The 15,286-nt window shown below is 47.1% G+C and overlaps 1 protein-coding gene across 2 annotated transcripts; it reads right to left on the reverse strand.

Moving 5' to 3' along the window:
* Positions 1–736: 736 nt before the first annotated feature.
* Positions 737–14,957, reverse strand: STEAP3 (STEAP3 metalloreductase). 2 transcript variants are annotated; one of them, XM_054515429.1, is made up of 5 exons: positions 12,526–14,957; positions 11,546–12,073; positions 9,848–10,012; positions 3,858–4,079; positions 737–3,409 (listed from the first exon to the last, which is right to left on the reverse strand). In XM_054515429.1, the coding sequence occupies exons 1-5, from the start codon at positions 13,009–13,011 to the stop codon at positions 3,329–3,331; spliced, it is 1,482 nt and encodes a 493-aa protein (XP_054371404.1). In that variant the 5' UTR covers positions 13,012–14,957; the 3' UTR covers positions 737–3,328. The 2 variants fall into 2 exon arrangements, with proteins under 2 accessions (XP_054371404.1, XP_036242621.1); XM_036386728.2 differs by having other exon boundaries at positions 737–4,079; positions 12,526–14,955.
* Between the last annotated feature and the right edge of the window lie 329 nt (positions 14,958–15,286).

A 15,286-nucleotide genomic window follows, 5' to 3' on the forward strand; every position in this document is an offset into this window, starting at 1 on the left:
GTAGCTGTGCTGGCCATCTTGGAGAGACTGAAATATAGGAAATACATTGCACAGAGGTGCTGAAGCAGGTGCATCCTCCTGAAGATTCAACCATAGTCTGATATATCACTTTGTGAGTAAATCCCTTAAGAGCAAGAAACCAATTGCACTGTTTAAAGCTTCGTATTATAAAACTGAAGGAGTGTACCTGCAGAGGTTAATCTTCAGCTCAGGAATTTAAATGAACTCATTAAAATCAACTTACAAATTAGCTCATTAAAATGCAATGCTGCAGATCCAGAAGTTGGTTGATCTGGCATGCTACTTGTATGAAAAAGTGACTTAAGAAGCAGAGAACAAATTTATAGTATTAAAACTCCATCTTTCTTTGCAGTTCCCACCTGGAACACCTTCCTTGAACTCTGTATCAACAGCACTTTCTATTTAGTGAATTAAGCTTGTTTGATCCTGTGCTACAAGTGCTGTATAATATCAGTAACCCCCTGTAATGAAATATATGTCTGCACACACTTGTGCCCTCTCACACTCATAGGAACTCTGTAATTGAGCCCTGGCACCACGGGTCACAGCAATGATCATTTTGTTACCTTGATAATGAGATTCTACAAGCTGCTGGCTGTAGTGGGTTTTATTTCTTAGTGATTAAATTCTAGATAATCACACTACTCTACTACTGCCATTAATGTAATGGTTTTGTTTGGGGGGAGGCAGGAAAAAAGACTCACACGAGCTCTGATATAATTATGTAGATCTGTTCAGAATATCTTTATATAACTACAGAGGCCAGAGATTAAAACTGGCCTTACTCTTACAGCTCTTCATTTGGTTCTTACATATCCCAGAGGCACATAGTAGGCAGTACAGAAAATAAAAATACAAAGATTTTTACATTCAAGCTATATATTCTGCAATAAGATACATATTTTTGTGTGTGTGTGTGTGTGTACATATATACAGAAAGAGAGAAAAACTTCAAGTACAAAACCAGTTAAATGGTAAATTTTAGGCTAATCTCACTGAATGTCCTATGCACATCAAAAATGCTTAAGGAAAAGATAACTGAAAAATCCCTTACTTTCATTTTCAGCATTCCAGAATCAGAAGAAATGACTCAAACTGTTGTGTCCCATGTTTTAAGGACCAGATGCAAACAGAGGGCATCATGTGAAATGCTGTTCTGCATTTTAAAGGATTTGTTTTGGTTTTCAAAAGGGATGGTGGCTGGCTGGCCAGTCTGTTGGCACAGGCATTACCTGGAGACACTTGACCAGCTTTTTTCTTTAGATGCTGTAGAGCTGCGGTAGCTGTGGGGATTTTGAGCTGGCTTGTCTGTCCCTTTGGGCTTGTGTCCATCTGAAAAGCACCATGCTGACTCAGTGACTGCCCCTCTGCTCATGGAAACTGTCCCTTTGCCATGGGAAAGGGTTTGTAGGCATGGAAGTCTTCTAAACAAAGCGAGGGTGCAAACCTTCTGCTGGGCAGAAAGGTGAGTCTTTAACCTTGCAGGACTCAAAATAAACCATTCTTTTCCCCTTGAAGACAATGCCTGCCAGCCTGTGTAAGGCTCTTTCTCTGCCTCCTAATCTTTTTTGGCCACCAGACAGTAGTCTTGCCTGACCTAAAGATGTGAAAAGAAACCTAGATGGGGGAAAAAGGCATTGAAATACACCATAAAGTGTGTAAACTGGTGCTTTTATCTTGTCTTTGCTTGATGATGAAATGGAAAAGAAAAAACCAGGCTTGCTCAATCCAGTCTTCCCTCAAGGATGAGTTAAACTGGAGTGGGTGGAATTATATTTAGGTGAAACTGTCTCAAATCCATGTGGAAACTTGACCTATCACCTAACCAGAAATAAATAGTGTTGGGTTATCAGTCTGCTTGGAGAGTGATTTGGTGAGGTGCCAATCTGGGCTAAGTTCTGGATGTGGATCGGGGAAACCTAACAAACTCAGCTTGCTGAGGGGGACTGTGGTAAGGAATGGTACCTTCACCATGTTGTCCAAACCCCACAAAGACAACAACAACAAAATCACCTTATTATGCAATCTAGGCTTTCCCCTCAGAAGCAGCATTTGGAGATTTTACTGTAAGTGTTAGGCAAGAACTAACAGTCAGTATCATCACTGGCCACATGAGCAATTTGGAGAATATTACTCACTGTAGTTACTTGAGGCTAAACAGGGAATTCTTATGAGTCTCTGTCTGTGTAGAACTCTTCCAGGTTATGGGTTGTAGCAGGGTTTATGTGCCCCAAAGCTGATAATTCCTCCTGCCCTTTTGGGGGGAACAAGTACTTCCTTGTCCCACAAGCTGTACCTCATTTTGGTGCTGACAGCTCTTGTTTCTCAAAGCAACACTGAACACTAAGTGTCTTTTCCTTAACTGTAGGAAAATGAAGCTATTCCAGGCATGTCCTTGTACCTGACCTTACTGAGGTAGTCTTCTTGTGTCATCCCAATTGCTTGCTTCTAAATGAGCTTTAGTGAATGGCTGTCCATTCACTGTTTGGTGATTTGGATGTCCAAAACCTAAAGAATTTATCAGAATCATAAAGAGTAAGAACTTCATAGAAAACAACAGGTGAAACACGAAATTAGGACAGAAATCTTCTTTGCCCTGTGCCCTGTCCATAGTGGGTGTGAAGTCAGAAGAGCATTTCAAACCTGCTTTGTGATCTAGCAAGGGACTTTTTAAGGTGTAAGGCAACTAAGGACTGTGCCCAAAATGTACATGTTTTCATGTTGTGGTCAAGACTTGATGATCCCTTTGCAGGACTGTTCAAAGATCTTATTATTGCTACTGAAACCAGTGGGTTTAGAGCTGCTGTTTTGTTTGCTTAAATGGGAATGTTCAGGTGACAGCCATTTCTAATAGCTTCACCCTATTATTTGATGTAAGGCCAGCTGGAAGGCCTTGGTTTTCTCCATGTAATTTTGTGAAGCAGCAGGCCTTTCCAATAATTATCCTCGCTCTATTTCAATCAAATACTGCTTGAAACTTTGGCTCAGTGTAACAGAGAACATGCAGCAGTAACTGTCCTCTCAGAGCCAGCAGTGCAGACCAGACGTCTGGTACTGGGGATGTCTCTCTCTCAAATGCTTTTATACTCCTGGAAAAGGTGCTTTATTTCCTCAGCTTATAAACATGCATCAGGCACTGCTTCCAGGACCAGAAGTGCTGGCTGTATTTGAGAGAACAGGGATACTGGGCTTACTGTCAGATTTGATGATTTTAGTAAAATCTGCTGTCACAGTAACATGAATATAGCTGTACTGACTTGTCCACAGAGTTCACTGAGGAGAACAAAACTAGATGCAATTGATCTTTCTAAACCTCACTGCCTTGACTGATCCATACACTCAAGAGGCAGGGTATCTTTGCTGTCATAAGCTCCAGAAAATCTGTGCAACCTCGTATTAAAAAATAAAGGCATTGAAATTTGTGAGAGCAGCTAGGAAAGCAACTGAGAAATACTGGTTTGGGGAGCTGCCAGGCAGCACTTCCAGTGACTGATCTGACTAACAGAGTCCATCAGTTTCCATGTATATTAGTGCTGCTAGCTCAGCTCTCACAGTCACTTTTAAGGCAATAATTGTCCTAGCAAATCAATATAATTTAACTACTACTGTCTAACCTAGTTTGATGACCATCCATTTTCTAAAGTCACCAAATTTTATTATTTTATCAACAATACCATTATACCAAAACATACATATATTTAAGAAAAAGAAACACCTTTGAACCTAGAAATGTTGATAGTGCTTCGAAATCCTGAAAGCTGGGGCTGTTAGACATTACTGGAGGTCTCCCCACTTGAGAATTCCCCCGTTGCGCTGGGCAGCACAAATTTGACATATCTGCCCTTTTCCCAGCCCCTCCTGATTCTCAGAAGTCTGTGCTGGATGCAGGGCAAACTGAAGATGACTCTGGCTATGATCACAGTGCATGGGACCAGCAGGGTGAGGGTGTAGGTCGGGGGCAGGTAGAATTTGTACTGGTTCTCATCGAAGGCCCTCGACCAGCCGTACGTGAGCGTGTGCAGAGTGCTGATCACCAAGGCAATGAATCCAAGGGAGGACTGAAAGGAAAAGAAAAACATACCAGTTAGCAGAGTGCCTTGTGCCTGGCTGTCTTCCTGTATTTCTGACATCATTTTCTAAGTGTACATGACACAGAGGAAGCAATGGGTATTCCTGTGTTTCAACAAAACATGTCTGGAACCCTTTCCTGGGGAGAGTGCCAGACTGTGCTTTTCTTTGTCTAATCAGAGGTTAAGTGTGACATTGGAAGCTCAGGCAGGAATTTCCCAGAAGGTGCTGCCAACTCAGCAGAGAGGAGGGCTCCTGCATCCTGTGAAGCAGCAGCCCCCAGCCCCAGCCGGGCAGGGGGGGCACAGGCAGCTCCCAAGGGCTCCTCCCGAGCTGCAGCTGCCAGCTCTGCCCTGCCAGCTCTGCCCTGCCAGTCCCTGGCTGGCTGAGGCTTCTGACCAGCAGCATGAAGCAGCAGTGATGTGGCTCTGGAGCACAGCTGGCACTGCTGGAAGTGAGTGAAGCCACAGCTCCAAGCAGAGCAAAGACATCTTCGGGTGACTGGTGTCATCTACAGGAAAATGAGATTGTGCAGAAGTGCTCTGTTCTGAGGAGAGCAACAGCCCTCAAGGGTTTCCTCCTCTGTCTTAGAGATCTGTGTTGGTTCAAAGGCTGTGTGAAGAGCCCTTTATCCACTCAGGGAGGCAGCAAGAACACAGCCCCCTGTTCTACAGGCAAGAACTTCCCCCAGTTACAGATGAGATCATGCTCCCAAGCACCCACAGAGACAACACCTCCTCCTGAGTATTTCCAGCTCCCTCTGAGGGTTGCTCTCAAAGACAGGTTTTAAACTCTTTCCCTCACTGAGGGCTTCCTGCCAGCATCAGAGGTGGTGGCTCCTGAGCCTGCCAGCTCCCACTGCCTGCTGGCACGCAGCAGCCCTGGGCACTCACTGTGTTCTCCTCTGTGCAGGCCTTTGCTGCTGTATTTTCAGGAAAAAGTGCAGGTGGAGCATCTTACTCTGCTGCCCTACTTTGAATGCTTGGTCTAAGCCTGAAATAACAACCAAATTTCAAGATGCCTAGACAGGGAAAATTTTGCTAATTTTAGTTAGTCCCTAACTTAGGGAAGAAAGCCTTTCAAAGCCAAAATATCTGTATTGGTGCAGAGATCAGCAAGAAACACAGTCTTCCTGAAGATATGTCCAGGAAAGAGGACATGGCAGGGAAATGAGGAACCAGGGCAAGATGGGAGGAAGGACTCATCATCTTTTGAAAAAAAACAGTTTCATCCAAAGAACTACTCAATTCATAGATTCCCCTTCCATTTTTGATTGCTGTGAAACAATTTAAAAACCCAGGCAACTTTTAAAAATGTACCATGTTATTACCAAAAAAACCAAACCAAGACTCCTCTAAACTTCAGAGCTAATCTTTTAAGCAGCTGAGGGGACTAGGCAAGGGAGGGAAGGAGAGCTCTAAAATGTGCTACCAGATCTAGGTACTTCACTTTATCTATCTGGCAGTCATGTGGGTGTCAGTGAGTCCTGCCAAGGCAGGGTAGGACTCCTCTCTGTGTTACAGCTGAGCATTACTCAAGGTCATGCCAGGAAGAGGGAACAGAGCTGGGAACTGAGCCATAGTCCTGTGTGCAAGCCCACACTTATCCTTTTTTTCATGTCCTTCTTACCAGAAGCTGTGTCCATGTCCTAAACCAAAGTGGTAACAAGCAGCAAACCCAACAGGGTCAAGATTAGTTGCATTTGGAAAATTAGGGAGTTTGCTGAAATATGCTGTGGTCACAGTTGAACCTAACAGCAGGACCTGACCCACAGATCATCCATCATTTATAGTTCAAGATTCTCTCCAACAGGCAAAAAACCCCCAGGGTGGCAAAAGGTTTGAAGTACCAGATTAGGACTCATCTGGCAAAGCAGGGCAGGGGAAAGGGGACAGAGTGAACCCAAGAGCAGAAGCTTTCTGCCCTGGGCAGGGGGTGCATTCAGTCAGCCTGAGCAGGGCTCAGTGCATGGCAGAGATGTCAGAGCTGGAGATAATTACCTTGAGCCTCTACAGTTTCTCTTTAAACAGCTGCTGGGACTGGGGGAGAGCAGGAGAGAAAATTAATAGGACAAAAGGTGACAAACCATCACAGGCACTCTGTGACTGACCCACCTTTGTGTGTGGATGGTGGGGATGAAACAAAAAGGCTAACTGGCTACAAATACATGGCAACAAACACATGGCTAAGCTGTTGTGGCTGGAGCCAGGGCTGGCAGCTCCTCTGGCAGCAGCGATGGGCTGATCCACTTTTACACAAACGAGGAGCTGCCTGGGGTGAGCAGAGGGGCTCCCACTGCTGATGCTGGCTGAAGCAGCCATGGCTGCAACCCTCCAGACAGCTGGATACAGCAGGTCTGTAAGTGCACAGAGCCCAGAAGTTTTAGTTTTGCTGATTGGAGCCTGGCTCAGTGTTTACAGCTCAATATACCCTCAGTGTGTCACAATGCAGAGCCTGCTGAGCAGCCCAGGGGGCCGATTTGCCAAAGTGCTTGCTCTGGTACCACTCCTGAGCTCTCATTGATCCTCTCTATGCAGTTCCTGGCTATGAAATCTTTCTGGGTTTTGTTTTCAACAGTGGCAGAGGCTTTTTTTTGTACTGTCACAACATGGGGAGTGTGGGGCCATCAGCCCTACAGGGTGTTAAAGCTCTCTGAAAGGTCCTGTATGAAGACAGTATTTTCCTGATGCAGGTTTTGCATGTATTTTCTATTCTGCATTAATTCTTCTACCTCCCCCACTTCCTTGGTGCCTGCAGGCTCCCTGTAACACCTCAGCAAAGCTGATCCAGTCACCTGTGGCTCATTTAGAAATGCTTGGGCAGCACTGAAAGCAAAGAGCCCCTTCCTGACCCAGATAAGTTTTTGACTTGTGCAGCCATCAGTACTATGGAATTATTAGCTCAATGGAAGCAGCTCTGGCCCCTCACACTGCCTCAACAGGAGGGTTAGAAAAGGTCTGATTACAGATTCTTTACATCTTATGCTACATGAACTATGAAAGAAACCAGGTCAATTCAACCTTCAAATTCCAGGAGGGCTTCTCAGGATAGGAAGGTAAAGGCAGTCATACACATTTTTACTTCTCAGGCAATTAGAGTTGATTTGTAAATCACTGGGGAATGTTAAAAATGTCTGCTATAAGCTGAATTACATACAAATCATCCCTGTTAGCCAGTGTTTCAATCCCGTACCTTTTCTGTTAAAACTGGACACACAGGGGAACTGTGTATCCAATTTAACTATATTTAATTGAAATTTGAGTATGTACAGGAGCTACTGTGAAAATTAACCTTTTTTCCTATAATTCTGGCAACAATACGAATGGGATTTTCGACCTGTCAGGCAACAGATGTGTATTTTAATACTGTGGCAGTATATGTCACTAATACAGGTGTACACACTGGCTGCTGGAAAATGTCAGACTTGGGAAGTTCTGGGTAAGGAGGAGACTAAAGTGACTCCTGAATTTGCCTCACATGTGGCTTTTGGTACAGCATCTCTCAAACACCGTCCAGTTCAACTGAGATGGGAACAAATTGCTGCATTTTCTGAAAGGCATCTGGCTGGGGCATCTGCATTTCACCTCTTTTATGCTGCAGAAGTGCTAGAAATCCCAAATATTTGAGAAAGCAGCCTCGTGCTTCACCCCTTGTATTTACACTGTGGCACTGTGCATTAATTCAGGGAGGCTCACTCTGAGCTATGTGAATGCAACCTCAGGAGCCTGGAAGCAGTAGCTGTGGCTGCTCTTTTAATTTCCTCGAGAAAGGCACCACCGACTTATTGAGGAGTAAATAATTTAAAAGATTCCTAATTAAAAAAAAAAGTAATATGGAAGCTAACATGCCAGGAGATCTGTAACCTGCTCTTTTTACATGGTATTTCCACAGAGAGGCACAGTACCAGCCGTGCCTCTCCTGCCTGTGATCAGCTGGGAGCTCGTGTCACACTGTCACGCTTTATTCCATGCAGACAGAAATAGAGGTGAGTATCTTTCCATGAACTAAGCCAGCCAGTTCCCATGTGGGGCAGCCAAGAGCTATTTTGGAACTGACCATCATGAATTTGTCTGGTCCCAGTGCTGACATAGCCTTGGAAAGGCTGGGAAGGGGTCCCAAAGGGCAGATGGGACAGTCGTGTTACACGCACGACCTGCCACGACAATGTTTGTGTTACATGACACAAGGCCAGCACCCTCCAGGACAGCTGCCAGGCTGCCTGGGGAGCCAAAGGGAAATGCAGGGACTTTCAAAGCCTCCTTCCAGGCTGCAAGGAGATACTTCCCTTCGTTTGGGATTCCTGGTATGAGATGTGCAAGTCAGGACTGATTTCTCCGGTGTCCCAGCAGCTGCAGCCGTCCCCTGAGACACGGTGGTGAGAATTAATATGCTCCCATTGTCCAGTCTGAAACAGAGGCTTAAAGCCAGTCTCCCTTCTCCTTGAGGGATGATCTCTTGGGGTCAAGCTCTCCTGGTGCAGCTCTTCTACTCAGTGTAAATAATTACTGGCTAACCCACAGCAAGAGGGGAAAGAAGACAAACTGGATTGCTCGTGTGGTGATTGGGGCACTTGTGGGAGAAGCAGGGGAGCAGACTTCAAACTCCTGCTCTAATGAATATTGAATTATTTATATACCCCTGAAGAGCTTCAGCAGAGCTTAACAGAGGCTGGATGATAGATATTCACCTCTGCATCCCTGAGCCCTGCCCTCCCCTTTGGAAGGGTTAGGTGGTGCAAAGGGAGGCTCCCCAGGGGAGCTGCAGGGGAATGGGGTCCTGGGGGGGCTCACACACCTTGGGTGCCACAGGGGTTACAAAGCCTGGAGCATGCTAAGCAGCCCTGCTGTAGGAGGCACAAATAACAAGGGATTTTAGGGCTGTGGGATATGACTGTGACACAGTGAGTGAAATCTGGCCTCAAAATTGGCTTTAATGTGCAGGGGATACTTGAAAGGTTCATTCTCTGGTATCTCCATTAATGAGCCCTAAGCCTGGCTCCAAATGCATCCCTGAAAAAGCTGCAGCCAGTGAATACAGTGTCTGTGAAAATCCCAGGGGGTAGACTCAGGTCACCAAGGGAATTTGGCCCTTGGAGCTTGGCTATCACTGCAAGTGGGAGGAAGGCTCCTAAACCACTGGGGAAAAACTAAAGCTTTTCTGCAGGTTTTAGAATTAGCCATGGCCTTTTCATTGAAATCATACCCAGCTCTCTGTGCTGTGTGGGCTCTGGCAGGTTACAGACCACTCTAAGCCTTTTTGAACTTATCTATTGAACACCTGGGTGCATGCAAGCTCTGCCAAACCTGTTTTTCCCCTGCACTGTCCTCCCAGGCTCTTGCCTTTTCAGCAGCTCACTCTCCCTGAACACAAGGGCAGATCTGTGTGCTGTAGCCAGCTGTGCCCACAGTGAGTTCCCTGCCTGCTCTCCACAGCCTGGTGCTGTATTTTCCCTTGTATTCTCCCTTCTCCTGAGAAAAGCACCTTCCTTTGACAGGACAAGCCCTGTGTGAGAGCAGCAAAGCCCCAGGACACACCACAGCCCTCTGGCCCTCTCTGCCTCTGGGTCTCACCCCCTGGACCCTGGAGGGGTCTGTGGCTCTGGGGTGCATGGGGAGGCTTTGCTGCTGACACCAATGCACAGCTGCCCTGCCAGAGCAGGATGTGCAGGGAAAGCAGGTCAAGCCCTACCCTGTCTGTGTGAGGGCCTGACTCTGATTCTGCAGAATCACTCTCTGGCATCAGCAAATATCGACTTTACCTGAATGAAACTGAATTCCCTCCAGTTGAGAGAGTTTGCGATGGATGGAAGTGAAGTGATGGCAAGTAACGACAGCAAGCCCAGGGCAATTATTCCAACAGAGATATAAATCTCCATCCTCCAGACTTCCTCCTCTACCCAGATTGTCATCTTCTTCTCCATAGCCTGGCATGACAATGAAGGTTTGTTAAAATGGGGCGCTTAGGGACAGAGGAACTGAGTTTTATCTGTTCTGGTTTTGGAAGCAGGTTTCCTGGATGAGCACTGGGTCCTGTTCACACCTCCAGCACTATTTGCCTGTTTGGGAGATGTGGAAATGCTCTCTTATCCCAAAGCCATTTGGCCAAAGCTAGACCTGATTTGAAGCCTGCTGGGAAGAACTGCTGAATGCTCTCAGCTCCCATGCCTGTAACCACAGCAGCAAGCCCCAAAGTCACATTTGGAAAGATAATTACAATGAGAACTCAGTTTCAAGCCATGAAAACAAATAGAGATGCTTGAATATGCAGTAGTCTCCTAATAACCTTTGTTTTAAGTGCATTTAGGGGGGAAATTGTTCATGCTAATGGAAGGGAAGATGGGTTTTATACTGCATGGCAAAGAGGAACATTTAGAACCGTCCTCTTTAGCCCATTAAATGGGTTTAATTCACTAAACAAAGATGTTGCTAGAAAACAGGAGGTAGAGGGGAAATGAACACAGGATGCTTGCCTGAGATTAATGTGCAACTGTGGCACTTGAGAAGAATCTGCTCAAGGCTGGAGCTGAGAGGCTGGGAATGGTGTTTGATGGATGCTCTGAACAGCCACTGCTGCCCAAACCAGCCATCCTGCTCCCCTCTGCCCCCACAGCTCCTTCCCTCCTTTTTGGGACAAATATTTAGAATCACTCAGCCAAATAGCCCAGCACAGAAATCAGAGGGGTTGTGGGGTAATCCCTTGATCACATTTCCCCTCAGCTGCACAAAGCCTGTGCCATCCCAGGAGGGAGCAGTGAGGAGCCATGAGAAGCCAGGGGCAGGAAAGAGCAAATCCCATCTTCCTATGGTACTACAGAGCCAGCTGAACTGCCTGAAGGCAGCAATCTCACACTGGATAAACACTGCTGAGAGTGTCCATAAAGCAATAAAGTCCCTTTCCATTTCCTTGTTCTTATATAACTGGCTCTTCACCACCATTTTGTTAAACTCCTGCAAGCACAGGGTGATGAGGACACACAACCCTCTCTGGGTTATGACTTGGTTACTCCAGCAGGCACAATTATGAACATCAGTGTGAACAAACAGGGATCTCCCAAGATTTTGGGAGCTGAAGGGAACTCTACTTCTCCTACCATTGGATTTCCCCTCGCCTAGCCTCTGATCTAGTATCAGACACACCAGTGCCAGGCAAGGCTGGTTTCAAAGGCTCGTCGGTGTTTCTGGGGAGCAGTGGCACAGGAGGGTTGACCCTAGCCCTAGCTATCACTGCAGAGGGAACTGTGTATCCAGGGAGGTGGCAGCTCCTGAGCACAGACAGGCGAGTGCTCAGTCTGTGCTGTGTGGCTGACCTGTGGGGGAAGCGCTCCTAGAGAGCTTTTTCCCACTGCCCACACCTCTGGAAAATGAATGAAAAACCCAAGATATTAGGCCCACCACCCAAGATGTGCATGAGTTCAGCAGACCCTTGCAGGTGCTGGCCTGAGGAGCACCCCCGTTACCTGCTTGACGGCCGTCTCGATTAGCAGGTAGCGGTGGGAGCGGCGCATGGGCAGGCACAGGCTGTACACGGCGTGCAGGGCTGCACAGAAGAAGCTGAGGAGACCAATCTGCTTCCTGTGCTGCAGCCACTGGTCCAGCCAATCTGGGAAACGCCTGTACTTGGTGCCGTAGTAGAGCTGGGAGCAGGCTGCCAGCACCCCGGGCAGGTAGACCAGAGACAGCATGACGTAGGAGACGCACGGCAGCGTGGTGTTGACCACCTCGATGGGGATCTTGTACAGCTTGTTCTTCTGCTCCCTGATGTAAGGGTGGATGACCTGCCGGATCAGGTTGTAGGTGAAAAAGCAAAGAAAAAGCCCCAGAGCCAAAAAGATGGGGATTTTCCAGGCTGGCAAGAGGCGCAGGGGAATGTTCTCGATCTCACAGGCTGATGACATGCAGCCCATGTCCACGGGGGTGAATCCCATGACTTGAGCAATTTCTGCTATGGTGTGCTTGGCTTCTTGGTTATTTGAGCAGATCAGAACCTGCAACGAACAGAAATACACGCATAGGGTAAAGAAATCAGGCTGCTGGGATCGAGTGCATCCAGAGGGAATCTGTGTCACAGGGAACCCATGTTATTCCACTGAGCATCACAATTCCTGAGAGGATTTTTGAGAGGGATTTACCATGGCTGCCAAAGACCTCTCTCCTGGACAGGTTTCCTTTCATGCATGTACCGCCAGTTTGTTTCACTGGCTCTGTTTAGATAAACAGACAACTGAGTAATACTTTTCACTTAGGCAGATGCTCCAAGGACTACACAGTGTGAACTGAGTGAGGTACTTAATTTCTGAACAAAGAAATGCAGAAGCTAAGGGGTGGTCTCTGGATGCCACAGCCAGCACTCAAGACTCCTTCTCCTGGAGCCTAAGGCCATTTGCTGATGCTGCCAGACCTGAGCTGGGATTTAGCCCTTGCTGGAAGAAAACAATACCTGCTTATTTCCATCCCTGGCACCCGACTGCAGCGTCCACGCAGAAACCACATTAAAGGCCTTTACCACGGTGCAGGCCGGGAACAGGGAGGCCAAGTACTCGGCGTTGGATTCCTTGTGATGGTTGATCTCCGTGTTGTTGCTGACATCCACGAGGATCTTGCCCACCAGCACATCAGCCAGGTCACAGAGTGTGGAGTAATGCTCCCTGAAAATGGCCACAAAGATGACATCCGCTTTCTTCACGGCCTCGGCCTGGAAGGTGACCTCTGCTGCAGCAGGGAACAGGCTGGCTTTCCGCTTGGGGTTGCGGCTGCCCACCACCACCCTGAATCCGGAGCGCACCAGGCGCACGGCCAAGGAGCGCGCGAAGTCCCCGCTGCCCAGCACGCCCACCGTGCGCCCGGCCGGCGCCACAGGGGGGCTGCGCTCGCCCGCCGCGCTCCCGTGGCCCAGCAGAGGCTTGGCCATGTCTCCTCTGGACATCCTGGCAGGAAAAACAAGGAGAAATGCAAATTCACTGTGGAGCTCTTCCAGGGACCCAGACCATGTCTGGGGTCACGGGGAAAAATGTCACTTAGGCTGCTCGAACGTGGTTTTGGTCCCAGGATCTATTTGCCAAACCCATCAGGAAATGTGCAGTAATGTACAGGCACCACTGGAGGGGCACAAAACACCAGGCTGGGTTGGAAGGTGAAGGCTCTTATAGAGGTTTCCCAAGGTTGTGTGATCCAACACCTGCTGGATGCACTCATCCATCCTCTGCTGTCCTTCATGCTGGCATCTCACTCTGCAAAGCCAGGCCAACACTGACAGCAATCAGGACCAGAAACTCTGAGATTCCCATGGAGCTACCAGATATCTCCTAAAGAAGGGGTCCATGAAGATCCCTGAGACTACATCTGGAAAAGCTGGAGGGGTGCTTCTGATTTGCCAGAGCAGAATCAAGGCAGAAAGTCAAATTGAAATGAAATTGTCCTGAAAGTGGTAAATGAAGAGAGTTTCAGCCCTTGCCTGTCCCAATATTTGGGTCTGGCAAGCACTGTTTGCTTCAGCTCTTTAATGAGTAATGAGAACTTACTCGTGACATTTAAAAAATATATTAAAACATGATGGGATTTGCTCATGGAAGATCTTGATGAGCTTTACAAACGTTAATGAATTTTGCCCTGTAACAGATTAGATATTGAGGGCATGGAGGGGTTTTAAGCAGATCAATGAATTCACAGGCAGCACAGCAGCTGAACCTGGAGGTCAGAAGAAACTTGGGCAGGGAACTGCCAGACTGCTCATGGGCTGTGTCAGTGGCTCAAATGTGCCTCCTAACTTAAGGGACAGCAAATTTACCCTAAAGGAATGGCAAATTCCTGAGGGTGAGATTTTAAGAGGGCTCAGAAGGCAGGCCATGGAACTTACACACCAGGACATCTGGCTTTTGTACTGGCACACTGCTAGAGAGTATAATAAAGACTGTAATTTACAGACTTGTGATATACTGGGGATGGAGAAAATTGGTTTTGGTGGAGTGCAGTCTTGCCTTGTACCTGGTCAAGTTCTTTCAAAGTGAAGGTGACCATTTGGATGGGGTGACCTAGTCCCTGGCACAGGTGTGTTTTTCATAGGCTTTTGGAAATGTGCTTCACTCAAGGCTCTTCTGGGATTGGCACAGCAGTGGTGCAAAGGGGAAGGGCACTTCTGCATGAATAGGTACCAATGGGAAACAAAGGGTGAGAAGAAATAAATTATTTTCATAATGGGAATAGGTTGCCAAGGGATTTCCCTGAGGATCTCTGCTGTTCAACATGCTCGTAAGTGATCTGGGAAAGGGAGTGAATATTGACAAGCTGGAACTTGTGTGTAGTGATCACAGAATCACAGAATGGTTCAGGTTGGAAGGGACTTAAACATCATCTACCCCTTGCCATGGGCAGGGACACCTTCTACTCAACCAGGCTGCTCAAAGCCCCATCTAACCTGGTCCTGAACACCTCCAGGGATGGGGCATCCACCAGATCTCTTTACAACCTGTTCCCATGCCTCACCACCTGTACACTAAATATTTTCTTCCTAATATCTACTCAAAATCATTTAGGACAGTCAATCTTTCTTGTGAAGAATCTGCAAAAGGATCTCCCCATTCAAAGTTCCTGAGCAAAAAAAGTTCACTACAGATGCTAGAGAGACATGTCAAGAGCTGCCTGTGGGCATAAACTCCCCTAACCATATATACACTTTAAAGAGCTGTTAATTTGTTAAAACCACTCAGAAAAATGATCAAAGGGTCACATTACTGTGAAAACACCAACTTAGAGGTCCCTGGCAGACAAACATCAAAAACAGCCAAGTTACTGGAGGAGATCTCTCACACAGCAACCAGGATCTCAATCCTGCTCCTCAATGAAAACCTGCAAAACACCTTCAGCAGATGGACTTTGAAACTAAAATTCACTGTCCTGGGTACAAACCATCATGGTTTCAGTGACAGTGCTGTTTCTATGGCAGAGATCTGTCTGCTCTCCTTGCCTCTCACCATGCACCACCTTATCCCAGAGACCCAAAAATGCTCATGGAAGAAGTGCCAGCAGGGGGAAATAAGTGCCATAGAAGTGCATGGTGATTTCGTCCCCTTCAAAACACATGTCCACTGTATAAATATAGAGATCAAACAGCATACTGCAGTTCTGCTTATTCCACTGGGAAAAAAAAAAAAAAAAAAGGGTGGGGGGAGAAAGGGGCCACAGGGATGACTTTCAGATCTCTG

The sequence above is a fragment of the Molothrus ater genome, chromosome 7 (genome assembly GCF_012460135.2).
Source record: "Molothrus ater isolate BHLD 08-10-18 breed brown headed cowbird chromosome 7, BPBGC_Mater_1.1, whole genome shotgun sequence".
Taxonomy (NCBI): domain Eukaryota; kingdom Metazoa; phylum Chordata; class Aves; order Passeriformes; family Icteridae; genus Molothrus; species Molothrus ater.